A 24,741-nucleotide genomic window follows, 5' to 3' on the forward strand; every position below is an offset into this window, starting at 1 on the left:
ATTTTTTTCAGGCTGATGACATGATTCTCTGAAAAACCCCTCCTTAAAGACTCTGTTCCTCCATTTTTGAAGATCACAAACTTGTCTGTGAGGAAATCCTCCGGTCACAGCTTTAACTGGGGAAAATCCAAACCTTTACGGCTCACTTGAACAATTAAGCGTGCAAAAGTTAGTTGCAAATATTTTAGTTTTTCTTTGTTCAAGGATATTGATATTGATATTTTATTTGTTGTCCGGTCAAAGATTCGAATCCAAAAGGATCGAATGCCATAGGATTGAGTCAATTTGACCTAAAACAAAAGGGTCACATTTTTTTTAAAAACATATATTTTTTGGGGTTTCCGTTTTGGGAAAAAAGTGGTTTTTACTACAAAAAAGGGGGGTTCGCGGGGGACCCCCCTGAAAAAAACAAAAATGTAAAAAAAAAAAATGGACCCTTTTGTTTTAGGTCCTTTTGATTCGACCCTTTTGTCATTCGATCCTTTGCATTCGAATCTTTGACCTATAACCATTTTATTTGGATCACGCTCGTACACAAGTGTTTCTGAAGGACCTGAAGTTGCGGTCTGTCACCCCTGGTCTGGCTGTCGAGCAGATTAAGTTGGATTCTAACAGATGTGAGAAATGGCCCTTGTCCACCTGGGTGTCAGATTTGCGCCACTTGTGATGAATCAGGGGTCGGGACACCAACAGGCCTTTCTCCCGAGAGTGCTGTACCCGGAGGAAACTGCAACAGAGGCAATGAGGGCACAGTGGAGGGGTGGCACGCAGCTCTCTCCCAAGCTGCAAACAATATGCAAAGGTCAGGAGGGTGTCGCCAGAGGGGAAGCATAGGAAGAGGCAATCACCGGGGAAGAGGTAATCCAGAGGTATGGACCACCCAATGTCCGGCAGATGAGGGCACTCTCCTGGAAGGGAACAGAGGAGGACACGAGGGGAGTAAAAGGGCAAAGGAAAATAATGAAGGGGTGGGTCTGACCCAGGCACTCAAGGGGCACGGCTACCAGAAAGGGAGAGGGAACATTGGGAGGTTATAGGAAGACTGAGGGTAGGAGAGGGTCTGTCCCTAAAGGAATGAGGGTGCAACTAGGGAATTCAAGGTGTAGATGATACCAGAGTCAGGACAACAGGGCAGTTTCAAGGAAGAGTCTCAGAGTTTCAAGGGTATTGCAAGTCTACATTTCCCAGCTAACAATCCAGTAGAAGAACACTGATGCAAATCCTGGGACAGGCCAGGGTACAGAAACCAGGTGAGCAAGAAAAACACGAACACCAAAGTCAATGGGGGAACATCCAACGCAATCCAGGTCCACGTCCAAGGTCAAGAACAGGTACGCGAAACAGGATACCAGAAAGTGCTGCTCACGGCAACGTTGAGAAGCAAGGTCTGCTTGTTCCTGTATTCTGAGCCGCGGGCTGAGATGGATGACGTCATTTTTCATTATGTTGCTCCATAGGGTGTGTGATGTCATTTGGCGTGCAGAGCAGGATGCAGAAAGTGTTTTTCCTCTGGGAGCCTAAGCGCCATTGCAACTGCCATGAGTTGCAGCCCTGCACCCATCAGGGCTGTGTTGTAGGCAGTGGTGTCGCTAGGGTGGGATCAGGGGGATCCGGGCCCCTCCTCTCCCCCTTTTGACTCCCCTACAGTGGCGTACCGAGCAGGGGGGGCAGGGAGGGCAAGACTTGGATATTTGTCAGTGGGGCACCTCTCCCGTTAGGTAGCTCAATGAGGGCGCCCAACATGAAAGGTGTCCCGCTGGCAGAACAATGTGTGCTGAGCAATTCCTGCTCAGCACACTCATTGTCCTGGAAGCAGGACCCCTTACCCTTTCCAAACGAGAGAGGTTTCCCGCTGCCAGGACAATGTCCCAAGGAGCTCCGGGCAGCAGCAGAGGGGCTCTCACGTTGCTCTGTGTCAACAGGGAATTTCATTGTGAGCTATTAGGCACTGATGGGGGTGAGGGGAGACTATTAACAGGGACTTTTGTACCTTTAGAAGATGAATGGGAGGGAGTGATCAGAAGAGAGAAGGGTGCATAAGGTTTCAGGCTTTATGAAATTACTATGGCTTTAAAACCCAAGGGGGGTTTGTTAGGCTACATTAATCTACATGATTCTATTGTGACTTTGCATGCAGGATGGGGGGAATAAAACGACAATGTAGTGTATAGTTTACTATATAAGGATAGTTTATTATGTAATGTGGTTTGCTTCCAAGGCATTGTTATGAATAAAGTATTATGTAACCACATGAAACACAAAGGAAAACCTTAATAAATATCTATATCAACTGAACCTGGGAAAATGTGCTCAGTTGCTTAAATTGTTCACATCCCGATTTCACCATTTAACCAAAGTATGCGATCCTGGGCAAATCATTTAATCACACTGTGTCTTATCTGCAGCACCGTATTATTCACTTAATAGCTTATGTTAATAGATCATGCTGTTATTTAAACAAAAAAAGCCTAATGACTATAGAGTTGCCCCATATATAATAATAGTGCAATGTAGGTATTTTGCAACACAAAGTTATTTTCCCTTGGCTTACTTATGGCAACTTATTCTAAAGTCACTTCCATGGCGCCTCCAAGTATCAAAGACTGATGATGCTTCTGGCAATGTCCATTTCTGTAAAGTTATTTCTGTTGGTGCATTCCATATGCAAATGAGGAGGTTTGCATGTATTTTGTCCCAGAGTGCCTGGACAGATCTCTAATAGATGAGTTTCCGGCATCTGTAATTATTCTAGAGTTTTTTTTTGTTATTGTGTTAAAATACCATCTGCCACTAATGTAACCAAAAAAGTAGAATGGGGGAGGGGTGGGCGGTTTGGGGGCACGAATGAGACTGTATGGAATTGGGCGCACCGCATTTAGGGGGTAAAGTAGCAGGACTTTTTTGTGCCTTTCCCCCATCCCCCCACTCTTGCAATGCTGGATACTATCCTCCTCTAGTTCACTTGCCCGTCTGGATACTCTCTGTGCTCTTGCTACATTTGCACTATAAAATGTTCACAAAGACACTGCTGAGAAAGGAACCCACAGCCCCAACTGTGATCTGCACAGACCTGCCAGTAAACACCCGCAGCCCGATGCGAGATGCACAGAAAGGCATTGTGAACCGTGGGTATTAATGGCACACTTGTGAAAGGCCACCCACAGCAGATGCCATTGGGACACAATATGGACACTATCATTTCAAAGTGCATACCATGGCTGGTGTCCATTACCAGCCAATGACCACAGGCAATATCTGAACACATTGCCCAGGAAGGCCCGAAACCAGGAGTGAACTTAACTGGTGCTGGGCGATATACAGAATTTTGGAGATATATCTATAGATATTTTCTATATCAATATAGGATTAGAAAATATTGGTAACATCAAGAAATATACATATATACAACAGAATTGCTTGCTGTATAAATGCACGATTTTTACCTCCCCCGGGGCCACTTTGAACTACTTTGCCCACGTCCATTTGGGAAAAGCATACACATTGCCCTTTTATAGGCGGCCCCCCTACTTTTGTCTGTGGCCCCCTCTGTGGCTCCCCCTCCCCCCTAAATTTGATTCCTGGAGACGCCACTGGTTGTAGGCCTGACACTGGGGAAAAGGAATTCATTGGTTGCTGTCATACATGTGTCCTGTCTCAAGGCTACTGCTAGTTTTAATGCTCACAAGCGTCGGTCATACGGGCTTGTATGGCCCTAATCATACATTAATGCTCTTGCTTTGCTCTGGTGTTAACTCGGCCTCTGGGCGATCACACGCCAGGGTAGTACGCTTCTAAAGACAGGCCTCGAATCGTGCACTTGCTGAGGTGAGCAATGGCAAGCTGTGAAGCCCATACCTAAGGCGAGAAATGGCATACTATAGAGTGCATAGCTAAGGCGTGCAATGGCAGCTATGGAGCCCACAGCCAAGGCGAGCAATGGCAAGCTATGGAGCCCATAGCTAAGGCGAGCAATGGCAAGCTACGGAGCCCATACCTAAGGTGAGTAATGGCAAGCTGTGGATCCCATACCTAAGGCGAGCAATGGCAAGCTATGGAGCACAAACCAAAGGCGAGCAATGGCAAGCTATGGAACCCATAGCTAAGGCGAGCAATGGCAAGTTGTGGAGCCCATAGCTAAGGTGAGAAATGGCAAGCTATAGAGTCGATACCTAAGGAGAGCAATGGCAAGCTATAGAGCCCATACCTAAGGCGAGCAATGGCACACTGTGGAGCCTATAGCTAAGGTGAACAATGGAAAGCTATAGAGCCCATACCTAAGGTGAGCAATGGCAAGTTGCAGAGCTCATAGGTAAGGCGAGCAATGGCAAGTTGTAGAGCTCATAGCTAAGGCGAGTGATGGCAAGTTGTTGAGCTCATAGTTAAGGCGAGTGATGGCAAGTTGTAGAGCTCATAGCTAAGGCGAGTGATAGAAAGTTGTAGAGCTCATAGGTAAGGCGAGCAATGGCAAGCTATGGAGCCCAAACCTAAGGCGAGCAATGGCAAGCTATGGAGCCCATAGCTAAGGTGAACAATGGCAAGCTGTGGAGCCCATAGCTAAGGTGAGCAATGGCAAGTTGTAGAGCTCATAGCTAAGGCGAGTAATAGCAAGTTGTAGAGCTCATAGCTAAGGCGAGAAATGGCAAGCTATGGAGCCCATAGCTATGGTGAGCAATGGCAAGCTGTGGAGCCCATAGCTAAGGCGAGCAATGGCTAGTTGTAGAGTTCATAGCTAAGGCGAGCAATGGCAAGCTGTGGAGCCCATAGCTAAGGCGAGCAATGACTAGTTGTAGAGCTCATAGCTAAGGCGAGCAATGGAAAGTTGTAGAGCTCATAGCTAAGGCGAGCAATGGCAAGCTACGGAGCCCATAGCTAAGGCAAGCAATGGCAAGTTGTAGAGCTCATAGCTAAGGCAAGCAATGGCAAGTTGTAGAGCTCATAGCTAAGGCGAGCAATGGCAAGTTGTAGAGCTCATAGCTAAGGCGAGTGATGGCAAGTTGTAGAGCTCATAGGTAAGGCGAGTGATAGCTAGTTGTAGAGCTCATAGCTAAGGCGAGTGATAGCAAGTTGTTGAGCTCATAGTTAAGGCGAGTGATGGCAGGTTGTAGAGCTCATAGCTAAGGCGAGTGATAGAAAGTTGTAGAGCTCATAGTTAGGCGAGCAATGGCAAGCTATGGAGCCCAAACCTAAGGCGAGCAATGGCAAGCTATGGAGCCCATAGCTAAGGCGAGCAATGGCAAGCTGTGGAGCCCATACCTAAGGTGAGCAATGGCAAGTTGTAGAGCTCATAGCTAAGGCGAGTAATAGCAAGTTGTAGAGCTCATAGCTAAGGCGAGAAATGGCAAGCTATGGAGCCCATAGCTAAGGTGAGCAATGGCAAGCTGTGGAGCCCATAGCTAAGGCAAGCAATGTCAAGTTGTAGAGCTCATAGCTAAGGCGAGCAATGGCAAGCTGTGGATCCCATAGCTAAGGCGAGCAATGGCAAGCTGTGGAGCCCATAGCTAAGGCGAGCAATGGCTAGTTGTAGAGCTCATAGCTAAGGCGAGCAATGGCAAGCTACGGAGCCCATAGCTAAGGCAAGCAATGGCAAGTTGTAGAGCTCATAGCTAAGGCGAGCAATGGCAAGCTATGGAGCCCATAGCTAAGGCGAGCAATGGCTAGTTGTAGAGCTCATAGCTAAGGCGAGCAATGGCAAGCTGTGGAGCCCATAGCTAAGGCGAGCAATGGCTAGTTGTAGAGCTCATAGCTAAGGCGAGTGATAGCAAGTTGTAGAGCTCATAGGTAAGGCGAGCAATGGCAAGCTGTGGAGCCCATAGCTAAAGCGAGCAATGGCTAGTTGTAGAGCTCATAGCTAAGGCGAGTGATAGCAAGTTGTAGAGCTCATAGCTAAGGCGAGCAATGGCAAGCTGTGGAGCCCATAGCTAAGGCGAGCAATGGCTAGTTGTGTAGCCCATAGCTAAGGCGAGCAATGGCTAGTTGTAGAGCTCCTAGCTAAGGCGAGTGATAGCAAGTTTTAGAGCTCATAGCTAAGGCGAGCAATGGCAAGCTGTGGAGCCTATACCTAAGGTGAGCAATGGCAGGTTGTAGAGGTCATAGGTAAGGGTACCTATAAGGAGGTAGGGTTCTTAGGAGCACGATTATATCTAACAAAGGCTTGAAGCTCTTTGTGACATGCAGTCTTTAAAAGACTTCTTTATTTCTGCACAATATTTATTTCGGCATATCTAGGATATGAGCAGCTTTCATAGATCTGTCCTACTGTGACGTCAGTCAGTCACATGTGCGCAGGACATGGCAATGCTTTGTGTTCATCAGTTATGACCATAGTCTGACTGGCTAGTGGGTTATTTTCAACTCCAGTTTTGCTTTCTCGATGCTCCTTGTCGGTGGGGAAATATGCACACACTTGTGGATGGAAGAATGTCATGTCTACAGTGTGTACTGTGTGTTTCTGCATTGTGCATTTGTTACTTGGAGTTAAATAAAATGTCATAACTATGTAGGCTACGCCATTATGTTGCTTGATAATTTTTTTAAAGTATACTTCTTGGATAACAAAATAATGCTCAATTTGTCCCTTACAAGTGTAATGTAAGTGGTCTTGTATAGCGCCCTTCTTCCTCATTCTTTGGCCCCGCAGGGGGTGGGTCATTAGTGGGACAGTGGGAGAAGCAGATGTGAAACCTGTGCTCTTGATGGGGGCAGGTTGCGGGTACTGGGTCCCGGAGTGCCAATCTGCTTTCTGTGGGTTTGGCTGAGAATCGTGGGAGCGTTTTATCCATAGGGAAGAGCCAAGGTCTGGTTGTCAGCAGTGCTTTGGGTCTGCTTAGCCGATGACGTGGGAGAGCCCGACAGGGGCTAAAGATGAGGGCTTTAGTTGTGGCTTGCTTAGTGTTGATGTGCAAATGGCTAGGCCCGTGGCGGCCTTCTGTGGGGGGTTTGTGTGTGTAGTGCACGGTGGTACGGGTGGTTGTCGTGTATGAGGACCAGCCCATGACTGGTTGTAATATTACGCCACCAACAGAATAACACATCCTTTGTTCCAGGGATGATGGCGCTGCCGCCTCCGGACCCAAAGTTTATTCTTCGAGGGGCCCATGCGGAGGTCAACTCTTTGCAGTTTGCCTGTGGAAACCTGGAGCAGGGTCCCCCCATTCTCTTCTCTGGGTGAGTAATTGATTGAGCAAGATCATGCTGATACATTCCTGACACTGTTTAGGCACAACTGTATGTCAAGAGTCGAACCGCGTGCATTATGTAATACGCTACATAAGGACTACCGCAAAGGCACCAAATGGGCTCTTCATGCCATCCAGTCAATGTTATGTTAAAGGTTCTTGTACCACGCACGGGCAGATCTGCAATGCAAGGAGGGTGGCAGGGTGTGTTAGTCGGATTGAGCGGGAGAAGAGCAAGAGAGCTGCGATGTGCTGTTGGCAGCTTCAGTTCCGAGAAACCGGTCACTGAGCGTAGGTGCATTTTCGGTTGGTTGCACTCATGGGGTGTTGAGGTGAGATTGTCTATGGTTTGTTTCCTTGTTGGGGTGTTGTGAAGTGTGTGCAGTTTGCGGTGCTGTAGAAGTATGCTTGTGTTTAGTTCAGAGTTTGAGAAGGCGTACGCAGAGGGGTGAGTTTTTAGTATGGTTGGTTAGTGGCAATACATTTCCTACCCCCTTGATATTATGACCAAATTACCACCCCCATGAATTCCTCCAGGAGAGACACGTTCCCTGTCCCTCAAACTCAATCCGTGGGTGGCACGGTTTTGGCCCCCAAACCCATTCCTTTATATGTGACCCATTTCACACCCTTGGCAGTCCATTTAAGTGCGATACCTCTCCATCCCTTGTTCGTCTATCCCAGTGGGGGACACTTACCACCTTCAGCTCTCTGTCTCTGTCTGCCCTTCTGGTCTCCAAATGCCCTTCCAAGTGAGGCGCCTCTCCCATCACCCACCCTCCACCCTGGTGCAACACACTCCTCACTCTTAATCAGCACATCTGGGTGTGTTACAATTCCTTTTCCCATCTGCCTAGTAGATATGATGCATTTCCTGCCCAAATTCATCGGTTTTGATTAGCCCAGCATGATGCCGAAGTTATATAGTGTCTGTTTCAGGGTGCCGGAAGGGGCATAAGGCTTAGGTATAGTATTAGACTGGATGCTGAATGAGGTTAATCTGCAATGTGTGATAAAATGCAATATTTGTCGTCGTCGCATGACCCAAACAAATGAATACCACTCTTGTAGGAGAGCTACCACAGAACAAAGCAAACACCTCCTCTCTTGAACACATTTATGTTTTAAGCTTACATGGAGAAGTCTTCACGTAAGTGACAAACCAGCTGCTTTTATTCCATTAAACCAGGAACATGATCTCAACATAAAATAGGAAACAACAAACACATAGGGTCTCATTACAAGTTTGGTGGTATTTTGGCGGTAAATCCAACAAAATACCACCAAACGGATGTACCATTAACACCACTTGGTCAGCCGGAATTACCGCTGAAATACAAATGGTGGTAGGCGGTGTTAGTCCTCATTTAGGAGAGTGCACCTCACCGCCAAACTCGTCGTATAGCGGTGCGGTAATGCAGCGGTAACAGAATTATCCCCACACTGCCACACTTGTAATGAGGCCCCTAGGCTTCTGCCCCCTGGTTCTACCCACACAGCTCCACGTGAAGTAGCTCCATTATTATTACTAACTGGTGTGAAAAAAAACTTTAAAATACAATGCATGAATGAATTGGTGCAAAGAAGTATGGTGCACAAAAACACATCATCTTAAAGTGAAAAATGTGTTTTTACTTCTCTAAAAATACCCCCACAGGGAATGTGAATTGCCATTGTTTTACTTCCTAAAAAGAAAAAATTCTAACAACTTAAAAAAATGGAGACTAAAATAGTATCACCTCAAAATTGTATCCGGGCCCTTTGGAGGAGATTGATATTTTGGGAGTGGTAGTTCGGGAACCAAAGGAAAGTTATCATTAAGGAAAGTGGCTAGCATAAGTACAACGACTCCCCCTTATGCCTCTCATGGAGCATATGCACGTATGCTGTACCCACGTGTAATGTCGTGCCTAGTGTCAGGTGACACTGGCACGTTCTGGACATCGGGGTCATGTGGTCTCGTCAGAAATAAGGTTAGTTACTTACAGCCTGACCCCCGTTTGACGGTGTCCTCATTTGTGGTCTGCCGGCGGCGCGCTTACCCGAGCAGATGCCCCAGGCCGCGGGCCGTGCAAAGTACGGCCTGAAAAAGGGCCTGGGGGGTTAGGCGCGAGGTGAGGGCGAGATGGCGCGAAGAAACATGGGGAGGGGCAGCCAGTTGGCGCCACTGCCCCAGCGTTGCCAGGCAACAGCCCCTAACAACAGGCAAGGTGTGAGGGGAAACCTGCAGGGGGGCTGGGCAGGGCCCGGCCCCCAGGATAATAATAAAAGGACAGAGGGGGTATAAGTATGGCCAAAGGACAAGGGAGAAAAACAAACCAGGCAAGACGCTCACCTCGTACGGGTAGGCGTCTTGGGACCTGGGCAAAGGAGAAGGAAGCATTTTGCCACCCAACCCACCCTGCAAAACTTCAGGAAGAAGGAAACGAGCGGAGAGAGGAGCAGGAACGCCGAGTACTTTCTTCGGTACACGGTAGAAGAAAGTCGTAGGCGGCACGTGCCCAGGAACGGATGCCCGAGGGTAACCGAGACTGACCAAGGAGAAGGCTGGCATCGCTAACCCTGGACACGGTGTGCCCAAAAGCACAGACACATGTTATCATGATTCTTGTTTGTGTTATTTTTTGTAGAAAATAAATGCCTATGGCCATCATTTTTCCACAACAAATCTGTCTGTAAGTCATTCCATAGTATAGGAGGTAGGAAACAAGAGCAAGGAGAAGCCCACACTACACAGCCTATGAATTGCAGCTCACAAGCCGTCACTGGCGACGAGGGAGCCGCGACCCACCCTTAAACGCCCTTCCCCTCCTCTGGCCATAGCCTGCGGTGCTTTGTCCCAGCAGGCGAAGGGGCCGCTACCGACACGCTGCCGCCCCCCGCCCGTGGACCACACAGCGCTCGTGCACCCTGCCCGGGTGGCCCGCAGAGAGGAGAGTTAGGACAAGTGGCTGCACCGGCAACACAGCGTCGGAGCTCCCGGCATCAGAGAATCGGATGGCGCATACATGAATGATACATAAATAAATATATATATACGAACTAGGAGGAAGGCTGTACACACACACAGCAAACATACCGTGCTCTCCAGGAGGCTTTCTAACTGCACGCGTGTTTATGTAAGAGCAGTCCCAAGGCAGGAGGTGCCCAGGTCACACACAGCAGGCCTAAATGGTGCAAATAATATTAGATCACACGTCTTCTCCAACACTATTAGGAGCAGTCACTGGCCAACAGTATAGCAAAAGGCTCCAGTGAGAGGCAAAGCCCTGGGAAAGGCCAGCTCACAGGCATCTGAAGCTGCTGCTAGTGAACCGCCACACCTTACCCCCCCCCCACTGACAAGATGGGAGACCCAGCGGTGGACCCAGCCCGGGTGGCACTGGCGCAGCAGGTGAGGGATCCATTCCCCATACCGTCCTTGCTTCCCTTCAACACGGTGGATACCTCCAAGCTGGGTCCCAACTGGTCCTGATGGATGGAAGAATGGGACGTCTACTTCAACGCCGTGGGACCACAAAATGACCAGCGCATCACAGGTCTACTCAAGCTCACAACAGGCCCACAGGTGAGAGACATCATATCTGAACTGCCCGAAGACGTTGAATATACATACCCAGACCTGAAGCGCATACTGAATGAACACTTTGCCATCTACAAAAAAACGGGGACTATGAACATCACGTTTTCCACACCACAATGCAGCTCCCGGGCGAATCTATGGATAGATTTGTGACACGCCTCACAGGAAACACTGCAATTACATCCTGTACATTAATGAAAAGGCCATCAGATCCCAAGTCATCGCGGGTTGTGAATCAATGGTCCTCAAGAAAAACCTGCTACAGAAGCCCCACACGTTAGCCGAATCCTACTCTTAGCGAGGATAACCATGGAAGTGGAAGAGCAAGTATCCACCATGAGCAAGATTCACATCTCGCCAGCAACAACAATCACAGGAGTCTCTCAACAAAGTTGCTTCTCTGCCGACCACAGCGAGGGACGATAAGTCAGAGGAGCGGCAGTGCTTGCGGTGTGGATATGAATTTTCCGACGAGGGTACATGCCCGCCCATCGGCCAAGAATGCTCGGCCTGCTGAGGGGGAAGACCACTATCGATCCATGTGCCGCAACCCCAAGGCCTCAAGACCGAACCGAGAGAACCCCGAAACCCACAAATGCAAATCGTCACCTCGACAACACAGAGAAGAGATACAGATACTCAGAGAGGAAGTACATCAGGGAACGACGCAGCACCAGATCTAAGTGCTCCCTTTCCCCAGACTCTTGCAGGAAAGATAGGCGTTGGGTCCACCACCTGCCACAACCACGCCATCTACAAGCAAATCTGAATCTCAACACAGCAGGGATCGAGGGAAAGGAGGGTAGCTGTATGCCCTCGGAAACCCCTGCGCCTCACAACACAGCCCTACACCGCCCGTCACCCTGCAAGGAAAGACGTTTGATTTCCTCATCGACTCAGGAGCAACAGTCAACGTAATGCCAGAGTGTGACTACAAAAAACGTGTACAAGCACCACGACTGAAGAAAACCTGAGTGGACATCTATGCATATAGTGCTAAGCAGCCGCTCTCATATTTAGGGGCGTTCACAACCAGATGTAGGCACAAGACAAACACGACTGCATACTCATCCACGTCATTGAGGCGGAAGCACCAGTAGGATGTATACTGAGCTTCAAATCAGCAATCCAGATGGGATTCATCCACTTCTCCAGCATGGGGTCTGGCATGGATTCACATGCTCATGAATATTCCCCGTCGTCAGGCTGGGAATCCTCAGTAAAGAAAAAACCAGTATCAGTTTCGTTTCTGATCTGTCTTTCGTAGCAATAACCAATCACTGGTCTCTGCGTCATACTGACCACAGCCAATGACTGCCCCCTACCTAAGCACCGCCTCTGGCAGCCATCTTCAGATTTTTACCGCACGTTCATGTGTTGGGATCCTCGTGCTATTGCTCTCGAGCGTTAGTGCTATTTTTTCACGTTTTTCTCAAAAACTTCGTTTTTTTCGGTCAAAAGAGCCTCAAGCTCCACCGACTCTCCATCCGATCAACGGGGACCCGTGTCGGATTCGTCTGCGCCCCTCAAGGGTGAAGATTTTGTCGAGCTACGCTTTTGGAGGATTCCAGAAGTTTCCCAGGCCCGGACATGGCCCAGGAGAAGGGAAGCTCGACGCCCGGAAAGCTGTTCAGGATCTGCCCTGGATGCCAGCTGCAGAACGTCTTTAAGGAGGACGAACACTCCTTTTGTCTCTACTGCTTACATGAGGACAAGACGCACGTGGAGAAGGACGGTGCGTTTTGCGGCAACATGTCGGAGCGGACCATGAAGGACCGCCATCAACGTCTCGCCAACTGGCTGGAAGGGAAGAGCCCGTCAGGCGAGAAGAAGAGGAAGAAATCCGAGCGGTCTTCTAAGACCTTTGAGGACGCCCCGGCGACGGGGGTCCAACACAAGGCCAAGCACCGCGAGTCCGCTGGCACCGGGAGCGCCGAACGGTCGGGCTCTACGGGCGCCAGGCAGGGCGCACCCTCCCCGGCACCTTCAGCCACGAGCCAACGCTCTGGGTCGGGTAAGAGGAAGGGCGAGCACCCGGCGAAGCTCCTGGAGAGGCCCCGGTCGAGCTCGAAGGCCCCATCGGAGGGGGAGCGAGGCAGTGTCCCCCCCCTCAAGGATAAGGCAGTGAGCGCACCTAAGGTGGTGAAGGCCTTAATCCATCCGGCCAAGCCCTCTATCGATACTGTCGCGGCGGCCCTGGCTCAGCCTGTGGAGGCTACACCAGTGGTGGCGACCTCGGGGCTCAGAGTCTCCCTGCCACCTCGGAGGGAGTCCTCTTTTGTGCCCATCGATAGGACCCCCGTGACACCCCCGGCGGGGAAGAAAAAGGGGGGCAGGGCGTCGTCGTAGATTCGGCCTCAACCTCAGAGGAAGAGCTGATCGAGGTCTTAAGCCACGGCCTTGGCGTGGAAGAAGACCGGCCCGTCGGGATGGATCCCGACGCAGGTGACGATGACATCGTCGAGGGTACCGATGGGGCCCCTGATCGCCCGTCGGATTCCCCTCTGCCAGCGCCGCAAGACAACTCGGCGGCCATTTTGTTGGCTATACAGTCCTTATGTTCAGAGATAAGGACGAGACTACCGTTGCCGACGGAGGAACCTCTCCCGTCGGGGGATCCTGAACCGGGACCTTCTGGCGCTCCCCCGCCCAAGAAAAGAAGGATTCACCCTCCACCTCCTTTTCAGCCGTCGCGCCCCGTCCAGCCCTCCTCCCCGTCCACCCGAGGGGATGATACGGGGACTGACACGGCAGCGACGGGTACGGACGAGGAGGTATACGACGAGGATCTACCGTCGTCACCTCCCACCAGGGCTTCTCCGCCCGACGAGATTGGATCGTTCCACTCCATGATCGCCAGGGCATCCGAGCTTTTCCAACTCTGCCCTGAGGAGAAGAAAAAGGAAGGATTCCTTTATCAACGGCGCGAGGCCAAGAGGAAGACGGTCCTCGCGGTGCCTCTACTGGACGACATTTTGGATGAGGGCCTCGCCCTCCTCAAGAACCCTTCCACGACGCCAGCTAGAAGAGACCGGTACGAGAAGAAGTACCGGGTCCCGGACGCGGCCCCCCTGTGCCTCTGGGCACAGCCTACCCCGGACTCCGTTGTCTCCGCGGCGGCCAGGAAGAAAGCGGGGGGGGGGTGCGGCCTCCACATCGACTTCCCCACCGGACGGCGAGGGAAAGAAATTGGACGCTATGGGACGCAGGGTCATCTCATCGGCAGCGACGACGATTAAAGCGGCCAACGCCTTGGCTATCGTGGCCCGCTACGACAGGGAGCTATGGTACAAACTGGCTCCCCTGCTGGACTTCCTACCGGACGACAAGAGGGCGGATGCCCTGGAGATCCTACAGGAAGGCGAGGTGGTGTCGGACCACGCCATCACTATTGCGACGGACATCGCCGACACTGGGTTTCGCCAGTTGGGCAACGGCGTGTGCCTTAGGCGGCGTGGATGGCTCAAGGCTACGGACTTCCGTCAAGACGTACAGACCAGAGTCCTGGACATGTCGTTCGATGGGAACAACCTGTTTGGGAAAACAGTGGATGATTCCCTACAGGCCATTAAAGCGGACACTGAGACGGCCCGGGCCCTTGGGGTTCTGCAGCAACGGCGGACGCCCTTTCGGAGCAGCGGAGGCAAGGGTGCCTCCAAAGGTTCCGGCGGCGGTTTCTCCACCTACCGTCAAGCGGCCCGCTCGTCGTCTCAGGAGGCCTACAGAGGACGAGGCAAAGTCCGGCGGACCCCGCCGTCGTCGCCAAGGAGGTCAAGGGGGCAAAGCCTCGTTGAAACAGGATTGAACCGGCCGTGGGGTCGGGCCCCCACCGAAGCACCCCGGTGGGAGGCTGGCTGGCGAGCTTCGTCAGCGTGTGGGAGTCCATCTCCACCGACCGTTGGGTGCTGGACGCCTTAGCCCGGGGCCACGCGCTCGAGTTTCAAAGAAGGTGCCCGCGCGTCCCCCCCGTGGCCAGGAAAGAGCTTCACGTCCCTCAGCTTCTCCTGGAGGTAAAGGCGATGCTCAAGAAGGGCGCCATCGAACTCGTCCCAAAGAGGCTTTGGGGCTCCGGAGTTTACTCGAGATACTTCCTCGTGAAGAAGAAGACGGGAGGATGGCGTCCCATCCTAGACCTGCGACATCTGAACAAATTCATCAAGGCGCAGAAGTTCCGGATGGTCACCCTCCAGCACGTCCTGGGTCAGCTGGAGGAAGGAGACTTCCTGTCGTCGTTGGATTCGGAGGATGCCTACTTCCATATTCCCATCCTAAAGGGGCACCGAAGATTCCTCAGGTTTGTGGTCCAAGGGCGTCACTACCAGTTCAAAGCCCTCCCCTTCGGACTACGGTCGGCACTCAGGGTATTTACCAAGTGCCTTGCACCGGTGGCGGCGCAGCTGCGCCGCGAGGGGATCCACGTCTACCCCTACCTGGACGACTGGCTCATCTGAGCCAAGACGAGGGAGCTCGCCGTGGAGCACACGGCAAGGACCGTCCAACTTCTCACGGACCTGGGATTCTCCGTGAACTACGCCGAGTCCCACCTGGTACCCGCGCAAACGCACTGTTTCTGGGAGCGAAGCTCGACACAGTGTCCCTTCTGGCCTCCCCGTCGGAGGAAAGGACCAGGTCCATCCTGGGCAAGGTACAGCGGATGTTGGTTTCCAACGCGGCCAAGGTGAGGTCCATCAAGTCCCTCCTCGGAATGATGTCTTTTTGCATCTACCTCATTCCCATGTGCAGGCTCCGGATGCGCCCGTTGCAGGAGTTCCTGGACGCGCGCTGGATCCAAACGACAGGCGGCTTCGAGGAGAGGATCACACTCGACGAGAGTTTCCGCCGAGCGGTCCGGTGGTGGGGCACCCGCGCGCATCTGACGGCGGGCATGGACTTCCAGACCCCAGACCACCAGGAGACAGTGACCACGGATGCCTCCCTGGAAGGGTGGGGAGCGCACACCGAAAATCTGCACGCGAGAGGCCTTTGGCTCCCGGCGGAGAAGTCCCTCCATATCAACGTCCTGGAGCTCCGTGCAGTGTTCTGGGCCCTCAGGTCCTTCCTTCCATCCCTCAAGGGCAAGGTGGTGAGGATCTTCACCGACAACATCACCACCATGTTTTACATCAGGAAACAGGGCGGAACCAGGTCCCCAGCACTGTCCAAGGAGGCGCAGGACCTGTGGCATTGGGCCGTCGCCCAAAGGATGTTTCTGGTGCCGTTTCATCTGGCAGGGATAAAAAACACCATCGCCGACTCACTCAGCAGGGAGCTGCGCTCGTGCCACAAGTGGGAACTACGGCAGGATCTAGTGGATCGCCTCTTCCGACGGTGGGGCACACCCCAGATCGACCTGTTCGCGACGGCGACGAACTCCAAGTGCCGGAGGTTCGCCAGCAGGTTTCCCCAGGCGAGGAGCATGGGCGATGCTTTCTCGTTCCCCTGGGAGGGGCAGAGAGGTTCTTGCAAAGGCCAGGGCGTCCTCGACTCTTAAATGCTACGGACACAAATGGAAGAGGTTCTCGGTCTGGTGCCACGCACAGAAGATTAACCCTCTACGGATTACGGCTCCCCAGGTACTGCCGTACCTGCTGACGCTGGCCAAAGCTGGACTGGCACACGCGTCCATCAAGATTCATCTTGCTGCGATCTCCCGATACATCAGAACCACGGGCCGGACGTCCTTGTCGTCTCATCGTCTGGTGAAAGAGTTCATGAAGGGACTGTTCAGATCGTTCCCGCCGGTGAAGGCTCCGGCCCCGGCGTGGGAGCTCAACGTGGTGCTGACCAAGCTCATGGGACCTCCGTTCGAGCCTCTGCACTCGGCCCGTTGAAGTTTCTGTCGTGGAAAACAGCGTTTCTTGTGGCCATCACCTCCGCACGACGGGTGGGAGAGATCCAGGCCCTTTCCTGCAAGGCCCCGTACTTGACTTTTCACGACACGAGGGTAGTGCTCAGGATGCACCCCTCCTTCATGCCCAAGGTACCGTCGGACTTCCATCTCAACGAACCCTTGGTGTTGCCTGTGTTCTTCCCGTCGCCTTCGTCGCCGGCTGAGAGGACTTTGCACTCGCTGGATGTGGCTAGAGCGCTGAAGTTCTACGTGGACCGCACAAAGTGTTTTCGGAAGACATCACAACTCTTTGTGAATTTTGGACCTGTCAATCAGGGGAAGGCTCTCTCGAAGGCTTCCATTTCCAGATGGCTCTCCGGCTGTATCATGTACTGTCATCTGTTGGCAAACCGACCGCTGCCTGGCCGTCCGAGAGCCCATTCCACCAGAGCGATCGCAGCCACCACGGCGTTCCTTTCTGGTGTGCCCCTGCTGGACATATGCAGGGCTGCTACGTGGAGGTCGACGCACACCTTCACGAAATTCTACTGCGTCGATCGGGATTCCAGGGAGGAGTCCAGGGTCGGCCAAGCAGTGCTGCGCAACCTGTTCGCCTGAGGTGAGCCTGGTGAGGAGGTAAGGTGCTTAATGTTGGGTTTGATGTAATGCTTAATGTTGAGCCTTTGCCACCTCCCGTGGTTGTGCATGTGTGTACTGCTATGTATACTTTATTCATGAGCATGTGAATCCATGTCAGACCCCATGCTGGAGAAGGAACAAGTTACTTACCTGTAACTGTTGTTCTCCAGCATGGGTCTGGCATGGATTCACATGCGAACCCTCCCGCCTACCCCTCTGCGGCTCTTCACTTGGTCATACTGCCACTTCACGTGCTTCCAAATCTGAAGATGGCTGCCAGAGGCGGTGCTTAGGTAGAGGGCAGTCATTGGCTGTGGTCAGTATGACGCAGAGACCAGTGATTGGTTATTGCTACGAAAGACAGATCAGAAACGAAACTGATACTGGTTTTTTCTTTACCGAGGATTCCCAGCCTGACGACGGGGAATATTCATGAGCATGTGAATCCATGCCAGACCCATGCTGGAGAACAACAGTTACAGGTAAGTAACTTGTTCCATACTGTACCATATCATGGCAGGCAAATACAGAACATCGGCCACCAAGATTGAAGCCAACTTTCCAGCTCTATTCAAAGGAAGAGGAAAACTGAAAGGGTGCAAAATCCAACTACACATCAACACTTCGGTGAAGCCTGTTGCTCTACACTATCGAGGGACAGCCTTCAACAAACAGTGGCAAGTTGAGAACAAACTGTTAGCCCTTATCGACACTGACGTGATTGAACCCGCCACAGGCCCCACCCACTGGGACTCACCGGTGGTACCAGTACAAAAGAAAAACCCAGAAGATAAATATGACTGTGCGTAGACATGCGCATCCCCAACCAGGCGATACTGCCGGAGCATCATCAATCCCTGTGCATCACCGATATGATGCATCTGCTAAATGGTTCCAAGGTCTTTTCCAGGCTAGACCTGAATAAAGGGTACCACCAGGTTGAGTCAAGTGCAGAATCCCGCTACATCACGATGTTCACAACACACCTGGGGCTATTTCGCTACAAGTGACTGAACTTTGGGATCTCGTCAGCTGCAGAAATATGCCAGGAGGAGATTCGGAAAGTCAGATGCCACAACCACTGCATCAACTACAGCAATGACATTCTCATCTTTGGAAAATCACAAGAGGCCCATGATGCAACACGCATGAAAGGCTGCTAAGCCCTCTGTGATGCACATCTAACACTAAATAAGGAGAAGTGTGCGTTTAACAAAGCCACCCTTAAATTGTTCGGACACATATTCTTGGAAAGAGGCATTGAACCGGACCCCAACAAGAACAAAGCAATGACAGACGCTCCCCGCCCAAAGAACGTGGCCCAAGTACGGTCATTCCTAGGACTGGCAAGCTATTGCAGACGCTACACCACAGACTTTGTCTCCACCAGCACGCCTCCACCAGTGCTCCTCTGCAAGCACTAACCAGGAACGACCATAATTTTGCGTGGGGGCCAGTACAGCAAGCAGCCTTTGACAGGATCAGGAAAGACATTGCGGCAGATGTTTGCATGCCATATTTCGACCCCAATCTGCACATGGAAGGGACTGTCGATGCAAGCCCAGTTGGCTTGGAGCCATGCTAGCCCAACACTCCAGCAGTGAACACGCTCAAAGAAAGATTGTGTCGTACACCATTAAGAGACTTACAGAAGCTGAACAGCGATACTCGCAGGTGAAAAAGGAAGGTCTCGCTAATTATGGACTCTCGGGCCCTTGTCACTATTTGCGTAAAATCCACAGCCCAGATGTGGCCCTCATCACCCGATGGGCCCTGCTCCTTCAAGTATATCACTTTAAAATCATGCACAAGCCGGGTAAAGAGGAGAATCCGGCTGATTTTCTGTCGTGCCACCCGCTGCCTGGCTCACAACCCTCCAGGAATAGGGCGGATGGCTATGTCAACTACGTAGTGCACCACGCCAGAACACAGGCCATCTCCGTGGACGAGCTGGTGCGATACACATCTGAGGGCGCTACACTAGAACTCACAGCTGCCTGCATCCACAGTCGTCGATGGAACTCGACAGAAGCCGCTATTCAGCCCAATTCCATGTGGATGGGAAACTCTTCAGGGCTATCGCACGATCAAGAGAGGAACTGTCTGTGTCCCTGTCCACACTAGTACTCCAGGGTGACCGGATCGTACTGCCAGCTCCCCGGCATCAGAGAGCGGTGGACATAGTTCACATAGGTCACCAGGATTGTATCCACCAAAGGAATGCTCAGGAGAAAGGTGTGGTTCTCTGGTATGGATGGAATCATTTTAAGCACTCTCCGTGCATGCCACATTTGCCTCAGCCTGCAACCCCAGACACCCCCTGAACCCCTGCAAATGACGCCACTCTTGGACGGGCTGTGGGAAGGAGTGGCCATCGACTTTGGCACGCTCAGGTCAGGGGATTACATACTAGTGGTTCTTGAGATCCTACAATCAACGGCAGCCACCAGAGTGATACCAGCACTGGATCAGATCTTCTCGTCATAAGGCATTCCAAAAGGTAGTGAAGACGGACAATGCACTCCCTTTCACCTGCCACGATTTTCGAGACTTTCAACTCTCCATGGGCTTCTACCACAGAAAGGTCACCCCGCTAGTAGAACTTTTTATGGCAAACATCAAGAGGGCCGTTAGCATATTCACCTTTCCACACATTGAACATTCTCTTTATCAACTCCTGCGGGACTACAGTAACACACCACAACACCACAAGGGTCTGCCCAGCAGAACAAATGTTTTGGCGACCCTAGTTCGCACAAGACTGCCCCGTGCCTTCAAGGATGGAGAATACGAAGCAAACGACTGCGAGGTGCAGGAAAAGGACAAGGAAGCGAAAGAGCGGATGAAGGAATATGCTGACCGCAGATGTAGAACCCAAGAGTCACGTCTACACATGGAGACCGCATTCTCGCAATCCAGAGCGCTTCACACAAAGGAGAACCGCCTTTTGACCCTCGACCCGTCACTGTCACAAACATGAATGGCTCTATGGTCACAGCTGAAAGAGCTGACAAACGAGTAACAAGGAACGCCTCTTTCTTCAAGAAGATACCTTCGCAACAGCAGGGGGAGAACCAAGAGTGGAGGGATGATGAGTGTCGCTCAAGAAGAGTCCAGGTACACAGGAGATGAAGTTTCAGACTCAGAGAGAAAAACTGACCCAGAAGGAAAACAGATGGAGGAGCCCCTGCATCCCAGTACCGGCGGGTGACTACGAGGTGGATGGGGGGGATAGGGTAGGACACTGTTATTTTGGGGGGAGATGTAACGTTGTGCCTTGTTTCCGGTGACACTGGCACGTTCTGGACATCAGGGTCATGTGACCCAAGTTAATGAGGCTGGGCTCAGATGAAGTAAAGTTAGTGACAGCCCGACCCCTGTGTGAAGGTGTCTTTATTTGTGGCCTGCAAGCACGCTTACCTGCACATATTCATTCCAGCTCAGAAGCCGACACCTCCCATCGCAAGGTAGAGAACAGAAATGCAGGAATCGAGGAGGGAAGACAGAGCTGCTATATAGATTCAGAAGTTCACAGAAAACCAATCGGGCAATGAAGTGGAACTGGATGACCGGTTCAGGATTCCAAGGCAAAGTGGCAAGAAACCATTGGGCGAGTTTTCGGATCCTCAAAAGAGCATGTCACAGCGAGTTCTAAGAAGTTTCCTCAAGAAAATTTGTTCGAGGCACATTTGGTCAAATTATTTTTTCACAATTCACTGCAAAAAATGCGGGGGGAAGATCCCCCACAAACCCCCACCTTAACAAATACCTAAATCTTACCCCCTTCTACATTTGCAGTGAAATGTGTAAAAAAAAAATAAGGAAACCTCGAACAAACGAGCTAGTATCTGGCAGCGAGCAATGGTCGTTTACTGGACAGTGGAAATTGACACATTCTCAATACCTAATTGACTGGAAATCTAGCTCAGGGTCAAAGTTCAGGGATGAAAGAGTCCTACATATTTGGGCACATGAAGAGCTTGCCTCATAGGATTCTGGGAGCTTCAGTTAGAAGCAAAGATTCTGATTGGTTATGGTGCGAATCATCCATGCATTCTTTTACAATTTTTGAAACATCTGGCACTAGGGACGGTTCTGCTTGTGTGGAAGGAGGCCTGTTAGCAGCAGATCTAGTGATCGTTAATATAGATCCAGGTTTCCGAAGGATCCACCTTGTGTTCGAAACGAAGGACCTTGACGAAAAGTAATGCACTCAATCGATAAAGTATGTGGTTAATTAGCCATGACCAGTGTTCTGTCTGCGGAACTTGGGCTGACAGTTGCTGATATGCGTGAGAAAGGTTGAGGAAAGGCAACAACATGAGTGTTCCTTTTAACAAGTTTTATTACCTATTAGCTATCGGCAAGTCATAGTGAGTTCTCGAATTGTAGGAAAATGTATTAAAAAGTCCTACAAATTTCCACGAATCCCTTACACAATAAGGAAAGCTTCTTCAAGTGCAACTCTGTACCACAATTCCAGGAAGGCACCTAGCTGAGGGCGCCAGCGGCCAAGGGTTTTACGAGCTATGTCGAAACTTCCGGAACTATCTGCTCCGGGGGACCTGAGAGGATTGTGCCAAGAGGTGCTCAAAGGTGTCCTGGCTCACCCTGGGGTATCATGAGTCATGCGGAAAGCTTTCTCTGAAATATATGCAGGGCTTCTAGCAGTGGCTCAGGTAACTATATGGACACAAGAGCAACACGTGAAGATTTAAACCAGGGTCATAGACATTTAGGGCATTTTGTTGCTTAGTTTCTAACAAAAATGATAAAAGCAATGTTAACAACAATAGTTTATACAAATCGAAGACTGTCATAATATACTCCGCCTGGGTCTACAATATCCCTGAATTGCTGCAAAAGAAACCCATCACTGAAACAGGCTGAGAAGATGTCACCACCGGCTCAAATGCTACAGAATTTACAACCCGGGACTCTTAAGGGTTTGCATGGAAAGGGCTTCAAGGTCCAAGATGTTTCAGAACAGCCTAGGAATTGCTGTATATCCTTTTCCTCTCGGGTCTGTCTTCTAGACCTGAATTCAATCCTAATCTTGCCCATGCAGGGAAAGGGCCAAGGCCTCGCGTCTCTCGGATTACAGATTATCTCTGGCTCCACAGATCTTTCAGGACTTTAGGGAGCTACCGAAGGAGTGTAGCGTCTTCCTCGCTCAGGACCTCACTGCTATCAGGTAGGCATAAAGACAGGATTGGGGACTAAGTGCGAAGGGCACCAGAGAGGACCGTAGACTCCACTATGTTGTACAGGCCTGGGTCTCCTCTCTCGCTAAGGACCACAAACATAGAAGGCAGGCTGACAGTCTCCAGGCACCTCGAACTTCAACTGCACAGGCAGATCCTCAGCTTGCTATTATAGTCCGTCAAACTCCATGATCAAGTTTTGGTAGCAAGATCTCTGTTCAAGGAAGCGCACAAAATAAGGGAGAAGCACACTTCTTGGCACTTTAGCAGGAGTCTAGAGCGTTCCTTCTTTAGGGTTTGTCCAAGACCTGGTTGACCAGATGGGTGATTTATTGACAAAAGCCACAATCCAAAATGTCCCTTAATTAGACTACACCCTTAATACTAGACAGTGAAATGTACAGAGTCTTAAAGGATGTGGGTTTGGGCGTCCCAGATCACACACTCTACTTCACACCAATTCATAGATGGCCGAGATCTCTTCTTTCTGAGCAGAGCTGTCTCTCTTTTGAGCTCCCTGCCCATTCGCTGCGCAGCAAAAGGTTCTGTGGAGTCAGAACAATGGGCCTCATTACGAGTTTGACAGTGTGGACAGAAATGGTGGTAATGCAGTGGTAACATATACCACTGCGTTAGCTCTGCATTACCACACCACCGAAGTACGGGTTTGGAGGTAAGACGGGGGAAAAATCTCCAGCAGAATGCTACAGGTAATTCCTCCACTTTACAGCCATAAATGGCCAAATCGGCAGAATTACCTGCCAGCGGAAATCCCCATGGAGTCCTATAGACTCGAATAAATGGGGACTAACAGTGCCTAACACCACTTCTAATCCGGCGGTAATTCCACTGGACTAAGTGGCGGTAATGGTAAATACACTTGGGGGTGTCTCCGCGGATTTACTGCCCAGAGATACAACCAAACTTGTAATGAGGCCCAATGTGAGGTTCCCACACACTGGGTTTGGAGCCAGCCTTTTCCGTTAGCCTCGCAAAAGTAATAGCCACTTTACTTGGGGGGGTGGAATAAAAAATGGATGTGCTAGTTGGTGACTATTTAGTTAATTAATGTAGCTGCTCTGTGGAATGCTACATATCACACTGTGGCCCCTTCTAGGCGCTTGTTCGCCTTGTCTAGTGGACGTTCAGGCCAGAAAACTGCCATTTCCACGGAATTGATGTCAGTGGAATTACCACCAAAATACCCCTGGAGTCCTATGAACTCCATAAATGAGGACAAATGCGCCATAGCACAACTTGTTATCTGGCTTTAGAGGTAAATCTGTTTGGTGGTATTTTGGTGGATTTACTGCCGAGATACCACCAAAATCATAATGAGGCCCAAAGTCTATGAAGTTCAAATGCAGGGCAGAAAAAAAAGCAGTATGTGGAGTTCTGTTGTGAAATGCCAAGGGCTGGAATTCTTCTGTCGCTGAGTGGTAGTGTGAGCAAGAGCACACGTGTTGCGTCCTCTCCTGGGAAGATTGCATTTCTGAGAAGGGATTCCACATGCCACCGCTTTCAAACCTCCAAGGGGTTGCTCTTCTTTGAGTTGATCATCTTGTTCCCCGTTCTAGGTCTTCCAATGGGCTCATCCACATCTGGAACCTCAACACTCGCCGCGCGGACACAGTGCTCGATGGCCATGAGGGGAAATCAGTCTTCTGGCTGCAGTCTCTGCATGGCAGGGAATCTCTGCTCAGGTGGGTGCAGCGGACAGAGAGCCCTGAAACACAGCAACTCCAATTGACAAATGGTGCAGTGGGGGGCAAGAGGGGATCATTTGCATTGATCTGGAAAAATGGTTGGATCCTTATTTCCTGGCAGAGTCAAGCTCTCCAGTATGTTGCAGTCCAGGTCCCTTCATGCTTTTCTATCCTGGGCCTGGGGGTGGAGTTTGGAGTCTGCTTCTGCCTTCCCTTCTGCATGCATGGAACTTTCATGTGTGTGAAGATGCTGGCATCCTTATGGTGAAAACCAGTGACTCATGGTCATGCTGACTTTCTGCTGGTTTTAAAAGGACCTCTTAGTTGTTTAGGTCACTGCTTGAGGCGTTTGTGCTGCACAACAGCTACTCATCCCCCGCCAGGTGTTTTCACCTTCAACTCCCATCAGCCCCAGCCACCATGGTCAATAGTGAAGGGTTATTGGGAGCTGTAGTCCAATATAATGCCACATAATGAGCAAGCAAGCTCTGGACAAATGATTGGTGCAGTTGTTGACCTGTCTTTAGGTTCTCCTAAAGTTTGGTTGTATTAGATAGGAACTGGCCTTGTGCAGTGTGATCACATGATTCGCAGGGCTACCCTG

General features: G+C 50.9%; 1 protein-coding gene across 4 annotated transcripts in view; it reads left to right on the forward strand.

Moving 5' to 3' along the window:
• GNB1L (G protein subunit beta 1 like) overlaps positions 1–24,741 on the forward strand; it is a 449,973-nt gene that overhangs the window by 260,329 nt on the left and 164,903 nt on the right. For 3 of the 4 annotated variants that reach the window (XM_069620043.1, XM_069620041.1, XM_069620042.1), the window contains 2 exons: positions 7,044–7,164; positions 24,009–24,134. In XM_069620043.1, coding sequence (XP_069476144.1) covers positions 7,046–7,164; positions 24,009–24,134 — 245 coding nt within the window. In that variant the 5' untranslated portion in view covers positions 7,044–7,045. The remainder of the gene's footprint in view (positions 1–7,043; positions 7,165–24,008; positions 24,135–24,741) is intronic. The other variant, XM_069620044.1, reaches the window with a different exon arrangement.

This window comes from Ambystoma mexicanum, chromosome 10 (genome assembly GCF_040938575.1).
Source record: "Ambystoma mexicanum isolate Mex_15411 chromosome 10, UKY_AmexF1_1, whole genome shotgun sequence".
Classification (NCBI taxonomy): domain Eukaryota; kingdom Metazoa; phylum Chordata; class Amphibia; order Caudata; family Ambystomatidae; genus Ambystoma; species Ambystoma mexicanum.